The sequence below is a fragment of the Caloenas nicobarica genome, chromosome Z (genome assembly GCF_036013445.1).
Source record: "Caloenas nicobarica isolate bCalNic1 chromosome Z, bCalNic1.hap1, whole genome shotgun sequence".
NCBI lineage: Eukaryota > Metazoa > Chordata > Aves > Columbiformes > Columbidae > Caloenas > Caloenas nicobarica.
This window is the reverse complement of record NC_088284.1, coordinates 91,403,598-91,418,086: the sequence shown is the minus strand read 5'-3', so window position 1 is coordinate 91,418,086 and position 14,489 is coordinate 91,403,598. Positions and strand designations below refer to the sequence as shown.

The 14,489-nt window shown below is 36.5% G+C and overlaps 1 protein-coding gene across 2 annotated transcripts in view; it reads left to right on the top strand.

Annotated features, from left to right (window-relative positions):
• The window catches only part of ABCD3 (ATP binding cassette subfamily D member 3), a 31,366-nt gene extending 17,280 nt beyond the window's left edge, over positions 1–14,086 (top strand). For both annotated transcript variants that reach the window (XM_065656279.1, XM_065656278.1), the window contains exons 6-23: positions 471–568; positions 1,216–1,339; positions 2,313–2,369; positions 3,472–3,614; positions 3,975–4,044; positions 4,493–4,562; positions 4,689–4,786; positions 4,865–4,956; positions 5,308–5,396; positions 5,473–5,545; positions 6,538–6,601; positions 6,993–7,070; positions 7,161–7,226; positions 7,329–7,418; positions 7,644–7,763; positions 8,201–8,305; positions 10,210–10,266; positions 11,019–14,086. In XM_065656279.1, coding sequence (XP_065512351.1) covers positions 471–568; positions 1,216–1,339; positions 2,313–2,369; positions 3,472–3,614; positions 3,975–4,044; positions 4,493–4,562; positions 4,689–4,786; positions 4,865–4,956; positions 5,308–5,396; positions 5,473–5,545; positions 6,538–6,601; positions 6,993–7,070; positions 7,161–7,226; positions 7,329–7,418; positions 7,644–7,763; positions 8,201–8,305; positions 10,210–10,266; positions 11,019–11,096 — 1,572 coding nt within the window. In that variant the 3' untranslated portion in view covers positions 11,097–14,086. The remainder of the gene's footprint in view (positions 1–470; positions 569–1,215; positions 1,340–2,312; positions 2,370–3,471; positions 3,615–3,974; positions 4,045–4,492; positions 4,563–4,688; positions 4,787–4,864; positions 4,957–5,307; positions 5,397–5,472; positions 5,546–6,537; positions 6,602–6,992; positions 7,071–7,160; positions 7,227–7,328; positions 7,419–7,643; positions 7,764–8,200; positions 8,306–10,209; positions 10,267–11,018) is intronic.
• Positions 14,087–14,489: the final 403 nt, after the last annotated feature.

The following is a 14,489-nucleotide window of genomic DNA, read 5'->3' as shown; positions in this document are numbered from 1 at the left end:
TACAGCTACTTCTGAGATGTTATGGTTTTTTTTCCCACCTTTTAACTTTCCTTCAGCTTGTCAACATCTCTGACCTGCACCGGAGGTGATAAATGGTACATTATCTATTACTGCCTAATGTACCTGCTTTACAATAGCTTTAAAAGCCAATTAAGCAATTTAAGGTAGTGATTGTCAAATGGCAGCAGTTTTCTGGAGCTTATCAGAAGAGCTGAAGATATGCTAGTTTTATATTAAATCTTTCGATGTGGTGAGATCCACTGGGAACTGGTGTTTTCAAAAATGTAGACAGAACCTTAATCCATGGTCCTGCAGACACTAAATGGTTTGATTTAGGTGTGTTAATAGTATTATTGACTTCAAGGGGAGAATTTACCTGTTCTAAAGGGTTTGCACAATCTATGCTGCAAACTGATCTAAGTATAGTAAATCTTGTTAGCTAAATATTGAAATACTGTCTCTTATTTTAGATTTCTTTAGTGAATAACTTTCTGAAGTATGGTCTAAATGAATTGAAACTTTGCTTCCGAGTGAGGCTTACCAAATACCTCTACGAGGAATATCTTAAGTAAGTAACACCTTGTTAATGTCTAAGGGTTTTAAAAAAGAGATTGATTAAAATCAAACGAAATCGCTTTAAGTGCATAGTAAGGAGGTAGCAAGGTGCTTAGTAGGTAAGGTGTACTGTGTAGAAAAGGCTTTTGGTTGCAATTAACTTGCAGTTTGGGATGAGTGGCTTATCCAGGTTGTACATGGCACAGATACAAAGACAGCAAAGTTGGCTCAGTTAGGAAAAACAATAACGCACTGTACTGCTTCCATTACTGGGTCATGTCCCAAAGTTCTTCAGTTGCTTTCATGTAGGGCTAATAATCCTGCAGACCGAATTGGATGCATGAGCTTGAGTAGCTGCTTGTGTCCTTCTGCACTCAATTTTGGCTCTCAGGTGTGTTGATGCAGAGTTTGTGAGGGTGCAGCAGCAGTACATAGAGCAGCATGGGCCTGAGCTTCAGCAAGACATCCTGGAGCCTAAACTGCTCTGGAGGGTTTAATGTGGATCTGATCAGGCAGAAGCACTAGCTATGTTGACTCCATACAGTCATTTAATATTTGCACTACTTTCCATCTCAGTTGTATGAAGCAGGAGGGGTTCCAGTTATTTGAGACCCTAGGCAATGAATTTTTCCCTGCTACTTAGCTGTCGTTCTATTTCAGAGGTTATACGTACTACAAAATGGGAAATCTGGACAACAGAATAGCTAATCCAGATCAACTGCTTACACAGGATGTGGAAAAATTCTGTAACAGTGTAGTGGACCTGTACTCGAACCTTAGCAAGGTAAGGCTTTTCAGAGAGAACTTTGAGTAATAGCTGTGGATGTTTAGGGTGTGATGTCAGGGCTCAAAATAATTGCTTACATTTATGTGTATTGCTTGGAGTATGGTGCTAAAACAAATGTTTATGGTATTGTTTCACAGTCGGTGGTTTCCATGACCTCTGCTAAAGCAGTGTTGTGGATTGTTATAATTGGAATTAAATTTTCTTTTGAAGAAATTAGCACATTATTTTTCAGATGAGCAGTGATAAGTACAGTTTCTCAGCTAGTTAGATTTCAGAAAAAAACCTAATGGCTAGCTTTTATTTATATATGAATATTATTTTGGGTAGGGAAGTGTGGTTGAGTAAGCATTTCCCTCTATTTCTGGTGCAAGTTTTAGGTGTTTTAGTTAATGAAGTAGAATACTGTTGAAATTTTAGACTAGTTGAGGTTTTTTATGCTATGTTGTTCACACAAGCAGAAGTATAAAGCAAAATACAAGCTGAATTATTCAAAAACTTCTGGCTACAAAATGTGGAGTTCAGCTGCTCTGGCTTTGAGAGGGTGTGTGGAACAGGATGCTTTCCAGTTGGAATATTGCTTCTGTTGGGTACATAGCCAACTATATGGCATTATTCTGCTCAGTGTTTCTCACAATTACATCAGTCAGGAATTAATCATGGGGTCTAATCCAACTTTGCTTAGTGAGAAGAGTGTTGTTACAGACCTAAAATGGCGAATCACTTTTTTATGTGGTATGTACTTTATCTGAAGATCACGATGGTTTTATATTCAATTCTTGAGTGGATATTTTCATGAAAATGTGGCTGAGATTCCTTTTGGTTTAGCATTTGGCTTGTAAAATAAGTTAACCGGTGTTGTGTGTTTAAAACAGAGCTGTAACTGTTCTTGGGGTGGTTGGTGGTTTCTGGACTATTTTATATTTGTGTTATGTTGGTGTTCTAATGCTTTTTTCCTATGCTTTTCTTACAGCCCTTCCTGGATATAGTTTTGTATATCTTCAAGCTAACAAGTGCAATAGGAGCTCAGGTAAATTAAGTGGTGTTTTTAGTAATAGAAACAAATTTTCCCTTCTTTGGTTATAGACTTGTACCTCTTTGGAGTCTGAGGAAAACTCGAGATATTAATTATAGATTCTTCCATTATTCGAAGGAGTATACTGAAAATATGCTTTTACACTTAATGTATTGTATGCTTTAGTGCTCTCTGTCTTGAGGCAAGCAAAATAAAAAACAGAATTCACAGGCATTCGATCAACTATTTTAAGAAAAAAGAAAGTTCTTTGTTTTCTTCTAGCATTTTGTTGGGAATCCCATTTAGTACAGTACCCTTCTGGCTGCTTTTATCCGGTGTGACTTCCATTTAAGGGAGACAATAAGTTTTCTGTTTCTTTGCAGCCTCTATAAAGGGGAACTGTTCCTTGCATTGAGCTGCATCACCATTGTATTATTCTTCCCCAATAAGATGAGTCATTACAGAAGTAATTCTTCAGTTTAGTAAAATGATACATTATCAAAACTATTTGAGGTTTGACAAGACGTAGCTTTGGGACATGGGACACAGATTTTTCTAGGCTTAGCTGAGCCTGGGTAACTTTTCCAGTTTCAGATGTCTTCGCATTGCTCTCTGTAAGACCGATTAATAGTTATTATTGGCAGTTTATGCCAAATTCAGTTTATGCCTTGGTTTTATGCCATGCCACGCTTCAGGAATACTTAGGCTGTTTGGGAGCCCTGGTCCACTGCAGCTTAGGATCCAGAAGAATAAGAGATCCCTACCGGGACTGCATGAGAGCAGCGGGAAATGTGTTGGAGATGTATGGATCAAAGAAGGGAATGGGACTGAAATTTGACTGCTCTGACAATGTAGCAAATACAGAGAAAAAGAAGTAGATAGAAATGAAGGAGTGATGATAAAAATTTAAGTAGAAGGTGAGGATGGGAAGGTCATCTGGGGACAGAGAATTAGTAAAAATAGTAAAACAATATCTACAGCACAAAAGAAAGGAACGTGCTGAGAACTGCAAGAGTAATTGAACTGGCAACAAACACATGGGAGGTGAGAATCAAGGAATTCATGCAATTTGAGACCATCTAGGTGGTAAGCTTTTCTTCTTTTTTGATATTCACAGGGTCCAGCTAGCATGATGGCATACTTGATTGTTTCGGGGTTTTTCCTTACACGTTTAAGGAGACCAATTGGCAAGATGACTATTGTAGAACAAAAATATGAAGGGGAGTACAGATATGTCAACTCACGGCTTATTACAAACAGGTATAGATTTACTTGGATGGCAAGGTATAAGTGACAAAGTAATACTGTGTTGTAAATGGAAGCTGTATGTTAAAATACATTCAGAAAATGTGATGCTATCGGTTCTGAGCAAAGTGTTCGCATCTTTATGCAGGTGATTATTAATTGATTCATACATGTGTTATATTGCTAATTCAAAAGACAAACTAGCTGGGGTAAAATAAGCTTATGTTCCACTGTTGTGAAAAAGTACGAAACTCTTATTTCATAAGGTAACTGAAAGAAATATATTGTGTTTTATGACTGACTTTTTCGAAGACTGTCTTTAACAAAATGAAGCTGCATTCTTTGTGGTTGGTTGGTTTGTTTGTTTGTTTTTAGTGAGGAAATCGCTTTTTATAATGGAAACTTGAGAGAAAAACAGACTATTCACAAAACCTTCCGTAAACTGGTAAGACTTTTTCTCTTTTAAAACATTTTAAGCAAAACTTCAATTAATTTTATCATGGTGATTCTTGACATATATTAATAGAAATTGAACTATCTTGCCTTGGTGTTTATGCTGCTACAGTCATCAGATTTAAAAATAAGTTAGCGGGCTATAAGCAGAACAGAAGTTTCTGATAGAATGGGCTTTCTCTTGCCACTTCCTTCCTTTTCACCCACCACAATTACTGTTCTCACTGCTTAGTTTGACATGTAGGTTGTTTTGATCTAGAGTGCGAGTCTTTGCCAGCAGGGACACTTGTGACCGGCTTGTCACAGATGATAGACATTGTTGAGGTATTTGTGGCTTACTGAAAAATAACTATATTTGGAGTCATACTTCTGTAAAATAATAGAAGATAGTAAAACAGGTACTGATACAGTTTGACCTTTTGTCTTCTGTAACTTACCAGGTGGAGCATTTGCATAATTTCATCCTGTTCCGGTTCTCTATGGGTTTCATTGATACTATTATTGCCAAATGTAAGTGTTTGTCCAGTGCTGATGGACTGTTACAAATAACAAAGTGCTAAACTTCTCACATGAGAACTCTGGTTTTTCTTATTGCTTCGATTAATGTGTAGCTTAATATTTCCTCTTAAACTGCAGACCTTGCCACTGTGGTTGGGTACCTGGTTGTTAGTCGTCCATTTTTGAACCTGTCTGATCCTCGTCATCTGAACAGTACTCATGCAGAACTTTTGGAGGTAAATGGAACAGAATTAAAACAATTTCCTGAATTTAAATTTTGTTAGTCTGCATAAATAAACTTTCTTCTACTCTAGGATTACTACCAAAGTGGAAGAATGTTGCTGAGAATGTCTCAGGCTTTGGGCAGAATAGTCCTAGCAGGCCGTGAAATGACCAGATTGGCTGGGTAAGTGTAATAGTGGTTGTGTAAAATCTTTCTTAAAGTTATGTTGTTGCTGTTTCTCATCTCATTTTGAGAAACTGACTGTAGAATTAAAACAAATTGAGCTTGTGTACTTTTTTCATTGCATTATCAAATATTTGGCTATAACAGGAAAAGGTTCTTCTACATACTGTAAATGTTGGACAACCTCAGTGCAACTCTAAAATGTAAACATTCTGTTTCTATGCTGGGTTGAGTTACTTGTCGTTTTGACAGTTTAACAGAGTATTCATTAGAGCTGCTATGGATTACTAAAACTTCTAAAGATTAATTGCTTATGGGATTTTTTTTTTTTTTTTTTTTTTTTTTTTTTAGTTTCACAGCTCGAATTACAGAATTAATGCAGGTTCTGAAGGACTTGAATAGTGGCAAATATCAGCGTACTATGGTATCACAAGAAAAAGGTAGATGTGACATCATATGAAATATGTTCATCTCTGTGTAGTGCTCCAGTGTCTAATACTTTTTTCTTCATTTCAGATGCAGATAAAAATCAAGCTTTGCCTTTGATACCTGGATCTGGAGAAATTATCAACACTGATAACCTTATCAAGTATGTTTAAAAATTTTCCACAGCTTCAATATTTTTAATGTAGTCTGGCTTTTAAGTCTTTCCTTCTACCACTATTAACAGAAGTTTTAATACACATTATTACAATATGCAATTTCTATTGTACTGTAGTTTATTTACAAATAATTCCACCTCACTCCCACTCAGCATTTCTATTCTGAAAGTGGATCATTGTCTTCTCCTGTTAGGAGGAGACATAATAGTCTCTCTGGACTTTGCCATTTTGGTAACATTTCTTGCTGTCCTTTGGAATATGACTTCCCAGACCATTTTGTTAACACTTTTTCAAATTTCTTCTTAGAAATATGTCGGCTGCAGATTTATTCTGTAATATAATTCAGCTGTAAAAATCAGGGGCAAGTCTGTATGCAGTTTCAAAATATTAGCTTGTATGTACTCAAGTAGCAGTCAATTAATCAGTTCTTTTCAGTCTGAGGAACATTGACATTGTAGTACTACTTAAAGGCATAAAGTAAAGCCAGTTAAGAGATTAAATAGCCTTGATCAGGTAAATGTGGAAAGCAGATAGTGGAGCAGAGGGGAAAGGAGAGAGGGAAGAGGAAAAGGAGAAAGAAGATGGTAGAGCTGTTTTTATTATTAAAAAAAAAAAACATAGGCAAGGTGAGCAGAGAAGTAATTCATTGTGTATCCTGCAAATGATGGAATACACATCTGCTAGCAGGTTTAAAATGAGGCGCTAGGTTTATATCCACAAGATGTCTTGGAGACCAGAGGCTTAGAAGGATTCGGAAAAATATGAAGGAAAAAAAATCTGTAGATGTTCATTAAACATTAAGGAACCACTTTTGGTTCAAGAAGTGCTTTAGCTGTTAATGGTTGGAAAGCGGGACAGTGTACTGAGTGAAATACCGCTGTAGTCTTGCCCTATTCCTTAAATGTCTGAGTAAGCATGCTGTGTTAGCTGCTTTTAGGCAACTGGGCTTTGTTTTGTTTTTGTCTTGCAATACAAATAGGTTTGATCATGTTCCATTGGTGACACCTAATGGAGATGTTTTGATTCAAGACCTTAACTTTGAGGTAAGTTTTTTAATAAAACAGAAAACTGTATTCATATACAATTTTTAAAGTGAAGATGATAGTGTTGGAGGTAATCTGATTTATAAAAAAATGTGTAAACATAAATGGAGCGGTGCTTATATGGTATGCTTAAATTCAGACAAAATTAATTGTCGTGTTAAAAAGGCAATAAGCTATTTTCCCAAGAATGTTTTTATTGTTACAAGTGTTTTCTTCCAGCTGCAGTTGGTGCTAAACTAGTTGGAAAAAAATATTGGTGGAAATTACCCATTGTAATGTCAGAAAGTACTATGTACAAGCCTATGATGATACCACCTTGTCTTATTGTTTGTAGAAGCTTTCAACAGTACTTCCTCACTACACTTTTAACGTGCTGGCTTTGCATTTTTAGGTTCGATCTGGTGCAAATGTTCTGATTTGTGGGCCAAATGGGTGTGGCAAGAGCTCACTTTTTCGTGTTCTTGGTGAGGTAAGGGAACTTTTCTAAATAAATGGGGGAGAATCTAAAGCACTGTAATTGGACTTTTTTGGTCAAGTTTAAACCTTTCTCTTGTTGCAGTTGTGGCCTTTGTTTGGTGGGCGTTTAACAAAACCTATAAGAGGGAAGTTGTTCTATGTTCCCCAGGTGAGGCTAAGTACATTAATTGACAATATTGTTCTCTTTCTTCCCCGTTTGACTATGTTTAGAAATATTTGTCATACCTTTTTGTTTCCAACTGTATCTCAGAGACCATATATGACTCTTGGAACACTCAGAGATCAAGTTATATATCCAGATACTTTAGAAGATCAGAGAAAGAAAGGGATTTCTGACCAGGTAATGATAATTAGTTAATTAACCCTTTGTCTTGCTTAAGATGAGTAATGCTTCAGATGTAAAAATACTGAAATTGCTAGTAAAAACACTGCATTTAGTTTGTTTTTAATATTTATCAGGGTTGATAGTACACCAGTATAATACTGTAACCCTTTATAGTCTTTTCCAATAATTTCTTTATTAAATTCACTTAAGCTCTATTTGTCATTCCTCTTTTAATCAAAGGTGCTGAAGGAGTACTTGGATAACGTCCAGCTGGGTCCAATCTTGGAACGTGAAGGAGGCTGGGATAGTGTTCAGGATTGGATGGATGTCCTCAGTGGGGGAGAAAAACAGAGAATGGCAGTATGTCTCAAAAGCTTAAATACTTAACAAATACAGGACACAGATTGAAAATGTAATCTAAATTGTAAGCGACTGTTTGTTTTAACTAAATATTTTACTTAAAGAAGAAACCCCTAAAATGTGACATATCTGCGTACTGAGAAAACAACCTTAAACAGTGCCTATTGTACTCAAAATTTAATTGGAAATGTTGACCTTTTACTACACCTTACACTTTTGTTGTATAAACAGAAGTTCTAAAACAATTGGTTTTTTTTTAAAAAAAAAAAGGATAGATAATTAACAGCTATTGGGTTTTCAGGCTTCAGTGGGTGCCAACTTAGAAGAAATTCCTTTGCCACAGTAAATCTTTGGACACTAATTCTTAGTTTAACTTCTAACACTGCATTATTGGTTGTAGTTCCGAATCCACAGTAGCTTTTTGGTTTGCATTCCAGATGGCAAGGTTATTTTATCATAAGCCTCAGTTTGCGATTCTGGATGAGTGCACCAGTGCTGTTAGCGTTGATGTAGAAGGCTACATTTACAGCCACTGCCGAAAGGTAAGCTCTCTGTTTCTAGAATTAGACCTCTGTGCATTAACAGGAAACTTGAAATGATACAAGGCGCACTCTTCCTTATGCCTACTGTAGATTACAAACCAAACAAACAATAAAAACAACTTAGAAGGGCATGCAAACACCCTTTACGCACACTAGAATTCAGTAATTGTTTTGTAGTCTCAGGCAATTTAGACGTACATGTAGCCTCTTCTGTATATCAGAGGGCTCTTACTAACTGGTAACCTTGTTTTTCAAGAGAAACTCTTAGAATGTCAAGTGAAGATCAAATAATCTAAAATTTTACACTTTTTTGTTGTTCGAGAGGTTTCTTCTGCTTGGGCAACAGAATTGAAAGGCTGGAAATAAACATTTCCATCTATTTTGAGATATGAAAGCCAAGCTCTATAGGAAAACATGATATTAAATATGGTTTTCTTTTTCCTTTCCCTCTTATACTCATGTCGTGGTTTGATTGCGGGGTGACAATAAAACCGTGGCAGATGTATTGTTAACCTCCTCTCCCCCCCGTTTCCCCTTCAGCCCCTCCCTCTCCCCCCTTCCCACTAAGGACAGGCGATTGGGAGGGAAAGAAGGACAGAGAGAAGAGAGTTGGAAAAATTAAAAATGTTTTACTAATGCTACTAATAGGAATAGAGAAAATAATACAAAATATACAAAACCAATCTTGAAAGTCCTGGCAACTGCTCCGGCAGATGTGGGGCCGGCACCCGAAGTCCTGGACTGGACTCTGCAGCCAACCGGAGCTGGATTCAGTCTGTCACTAGGCCTCAGTTCGCAGGGACAACTCACAAGGTCATCTCCCAATGTCAGCCATAAGGAAAAGGGACAAGATCCTTGTGATCCCCCACTTTTATATGAAGTATGACGTGAATGGGATGGAATACTTTAGTTGGTCAATTTTCAGTTCACCTCCTGCTTGCACGTCTCGCAGGATGCGTCATTATCAATGACCTTGCATTCCATTGTTATGTCTACCAAAACATGTACCTAACTTTCAGGAAAACTGCAGTTAGTAAGAAGACTTTAGCTGACAGGGAAATCCACTAAAAAAGAAACTTGTTTTTAACAAAACCAGGACAACTCACCTTTTCAGATTCTACATACTGCAGTGTGAAATATCAATAAGATTTAATTTCACACCCCTAGCCTGGGAAGGAATAGACTTGAAATAACATTAATTATTGAGTAGCAGTGTTTTCAGAATGGCAATGGAGCAAAGCTGTGCATCCACTGAAATATGTACTTGAAGTGGGAACTTAGGGAGCCTTCAGTGGTAGTAAATTGACACTAGATGAGGACTCTGCAGAAGAATGGACATTATTTCTTGAACTAATGTTGCCACATTAATAGCAATATTCTGACAATTTTCTGTTTCGCATATACTTGTTATTCTGTTAACTCGAATGTTCATTTGTACTTTTGTTTTGGAGTTACTGTTGCCAAGTGGCTAATGCATGTTACTGAAAAACAGAACTAGTTAAGCTGTCCTTGCAGAAAGAAAAAAACATTACCCTGTTTTGTCATCAGAGCCATTTTCATAGAATCATACACTACTAGGTTGGAAGGAACCTCAAGATCATAATTAACTAAGTTGCATGGAAACAGAGGAAGATATTCACCTTTAAAGTGTCACTTTACATTTATAATTAACTAATAGCATTTGTGGGTTTGGCTCTTTTTGCTGTTAAAGTAGACTTCTCTTAATCACCAGGTTTTGTTGTTTTATCTGCCTTCTGCTGTACCTCCTTTGCCCAGTTCATTCTACATTTTTCCAAATCATTAGGAGTAAAAGAAAGGTGAAAACAAAAAATATAAATCCCTCTTGTAATGCCTAACCCATGAGAAAAATTAACTGCTTTATTGTGTGTGTTTTCTTCATGTAGGTTGGCATCACTCTCTTCACTGTCTCCCACAGAAAGTCACTCTGGAAACATCATGATGTATGTAGTCTCTACTTTTGCTAAGGATATCTGTAGGTGGAAGGGGTTTTGGTGTTTGCCTTTCTATTAAATTGACTTTACAGTTCGAGGTGTTCTCATTTTACACCCTAATAGGCTGTGTTCCGTTTTTTTAATATTAAAAAGTTTTACTTTCATAATCCAGTTGTACTATTTGAAATATTCTTAGACTTCTAGTTATGAAGGGAAAAGTAATCAAAAATCCTTCAATGCACCTGTAAAAGTAGCCTCAAAAATATGAAAGTCTTCTTTCTTACTGTCAAAAACCCCTCTTTAGCTAGAATCTGGTAAACAGCTTGGACTTTTTGCTTTCTAGGTGCCTAATATATATATGCATTAAAAAAGTTCATCTTGAATATATGGACTTCTTTTTTTCCAAACTAAGTTTTTACTATTGTAATTACTTTTTATGCAGGCAGACTGTATGTGTGGGAAAAATACTGAATAATACACAGGGATGAACGTGTACCTTACGTATATTGTCACAAAACCCAAGACAGGAGCGTTAAGTCAAGGTGTCATCATTAGCAGACTGATGGATGATATGAACAAAACCACTTTACCTCTTTTTCCAGAGGCAGTTGAATTTAATGAAACATGATGTGGGAGGAGCTTACCCCCAGGCTAGCCGAGCTTAAGTTTTGTGTTAGAACTACTTCAGAATATAACTTATTTAGGAATTTATAGACCTGGTAACTTTAAGGTGGTTGATAATGTATGTTCTTTTATTTCAGTTTTACTTGCATATGGACGGCAGAGGGAACTACGAGTTCAAGAAAATAACGGAAGACACAGTTGAATTTGGATCTTAACTCATGAACTGCTACAGAGAAGAACTGCCACAGATACTGGTGATTACAGGAAATGTGTAGAATGACAGACATTGTACAATAAAACTACTCAGCTTGTTTTTTAAACAAATTAACTAGGATAACCCAAACCAAACTGTTAAGCATTTACTATTATGTAGGATATTGATAATTGTGTATATGTTGGTTTAATTATTGATATGTACTAAGAATGTCCTTATTCTTGTGGTTTAAAAACCTGCCTAAATTAAATTGGGCTTAAATCAGTGTAACCTGATTCATCCTGGGATGCAAACCATTTGAAATCAGTTGATTTGACTTTTGTAGACCTTCTTTCCCTTCAGTGAAAAGCCCTGTTAAAATTAGGGTTGCTACCTCTCTTCTTCCTGCAAAGCAGTCTTGGATTTTTGCTCTGTTCTATGCATATTTCTGAGTTATCTCACACAATGCAGGACATTCTCCCACCTTCAGATCTGTGCCCTGTTAAATGAAAGAGCCTTTTCCTTGACCAACCCTTGTCACATAGCCAATACACCCTTGCTGATAAAGGATGGACTGAACCTCAAAGACAGAACTAGTTCCTTCTGCTTAAAAAATTAAGCTTGGTCTTTGCTGGGTTTCAGATTATTTTTAACATCTGTCTGTCCATGCAATTCTCTCTTCTGCTCAGCAATCCTATTCTCTACCAATTTAGCAAGAGCTTCATCCATCCCCCCACTCCAGCTGTCTTTTTTCTGTCAGAGAAATACTTTGGTAATGAAGAGTCAAGAGGAGGCTGAGGGAGGAAAGGACTGGAGAAAAAAAAATTATGTTCCTTGTGTCAAACAGTCTGTGTGTGTTTTCAGCTCTGAGGAAACGAATGGCTCCCACAGTAGAAACAGAGAAAAGAATATGGGTCCAGTTGTTCTCCTCTGCAAATCAGGAGGGGTTAGAATGGACTCAAAAATGTTAATCTGTGAAACAGCAGACTGTTATCTGTCCTGTGTGTGTTCAGTCCTGTAATACAGCAGTTGCTTTTTCCAAGTTCTTCCTTTTCTCCCTCTTCAAAAACTGAGATCTCCTTGTGGTTTTAGCTGTCCTGCAGATCTGAGTTTGAAAATAAGTGGTAATGGTAATTCCTGTTTGGACTTCTGGGCTGTGAAGCCTGAAATTATGCTTTCATCCTTCACATTTATTCTCTTATTTGTTACGAGGTTTCTTGATTTCTGATACGAATTATTCACCAGTGATTCTTGTTGTTGTCTAGGGATCTCTGGGCCCTGTTCATTTTCTTGTTCCAGCTGCCAAATCCCTTTGAAGAAACCAAACTTTTGAAATAGTTTACTGTAACCATTTTTTTCCATACAGATCATTACTGTGATTGCCGTATGACTTTGACATAAATGCAGCAAGGTGATTTTTGTGATCAGAGAATAGGAAAGTATTAAACAATCACTGTTTGGGCTTTAAAACAAAAATTTACAATACCTGTTGTACAGTGAAGGTCTAGTAGATTTTTACTGTTCCATGTAAGATATAATGTAGGAATGCACTACATGAAGGCATGCATAAAATATGCAATAAATCTGTTCTCTGTGCATCTTTTATCAAGGCTTTAGATTAAATACAAAACCAACTTTTTCTAAAATGGATAGGTACTTGAATGCACCACTGTCTGTTAATTTTTACCCAATTTGATTAGTCGTCTTTCACATTGAAATTGCTACCTGTTAATATTTTTCCTTTAATCATAGTTCTTGCCCATACCTGTCAGTACTACTGGTTTTTTGTAGTACTCAAATGCAAACAGCTCTCCTGGTATAAGAATCTTGTGACCACAGGAGATTCACAGTATAATGCATCAAGGAAAATCAAAAAAGCCTCTCTGAAGTGTTCTGTATTCAAGAGAATAAAGTACCAGAATAATTTTTTGTGCTTGGTCCACAAGAAGGCAAATAGATATCTCATCTTACTAATTTTTTTTCTGTTCATTGATTCTCACATTAGCCATAACATAGCATGTAGCAGCATGCTGCATGTGAGATGGTCATCTTTTTTTATTTGTAACTGTGAAAATAGGGATGCCAGATAGCTATTTCTTTTCTTTTTTGAAGAGTCTCAGCACAAATGCAACTTCTTCTCTTGGAAGGGATGTTTTAGTAGCCTTTTAGAAAGATAAAAAAAAAAAATCTCTGAAATGAGAAAGTTGCTATTATCCTTGTGACTAGGGCTGACTTTGCAGTGGAAAAGTGAACTTGGGATACTTTAATGTATTTTTAACACTAACAAGCAAAGCAAGCTGATGCTTCTATAGCACGCCAGCAGCCAATCCCAAGGTACTTCACAATTGACTTGGTTAATAACAGATTTTTTTGTAATCTCAGATTTATTTTAAAAACTAAAACAAAACAAACAAATACAACTGCATAACCAAGGAGGAATAGTTTTGCCTTTAGATGCCATGAAGTTTTTTGAAACTGAGGATGCTAGTATTACCTTAGGGCCAGGACTTAGTGTTTCTAAATAGACTGGAAGGAAAGAAAAATATTCTTCTGTGCTTGTAAGAGAAGCTTATAAAGAAAGTGTAAAAAAGAATGATGGCTTAGAATTTTATTCTTAAAAGGCCTTACATTAAAGTATTTTGAGATAGACTTGGTCTAATGAAAGATTGTAAACAATCTAATGAAAATGATCCAAGTCTCAGGTCTGTTGCAGAATTGCACTGTGATACTGTATTTTAGCTGTTAGTTCTTCTTAATACCATAAGCTGGAAATTTGCAAATTGGAATTCTGAACTATCCTAGTAAGACGAAGTACTGATGAATATTTTCAGTCTCAAACTGTTGGTGCTTTGAAGATGGTACTGGTAATAGTCAGATGACTGCATTTCAACAGTGGTGGGAAACATTCCTGTATGTAAATACTGTAAAGTGCTTTGGAGGGGGAAATGGCGCTAAATAAATGTAAGACGTTAAGTGCCTCTGAAATAATAATAAATCTAAAGATAAAATGTATGTAGGCTTTTTATGTTTCTTGATGATGTCATTAGGAATTTTGTAACAATACAGTGAATGTACTCAACAAATCTCAAGTTACTTAATGAGCCAACTGACTTGTGTTCAGCTTATATAGCCCATAATACTGTCTGAAATTCACCCTGGAATGAGCCCGATGATGCCATCCAGTTGTAGGCTTAACAGAAAACATAGGCTGAGTGCTCGAAGGTATGTACTTAGAGCAATTGGATTGTAGGTACGTTAATCTGTTCTAAGCCTGCACTGATTCTGACCTCTCCTCTCTCTCCTTTGTCCGCTGGCCGCCTCTTTTCCCTTCAAGTTTATTGATTTTAGAAGGATGCAGACCTGAATAAGGTTAACACAATATCAGTACTTAATGTGGAAATTATTTTGAGTGCTC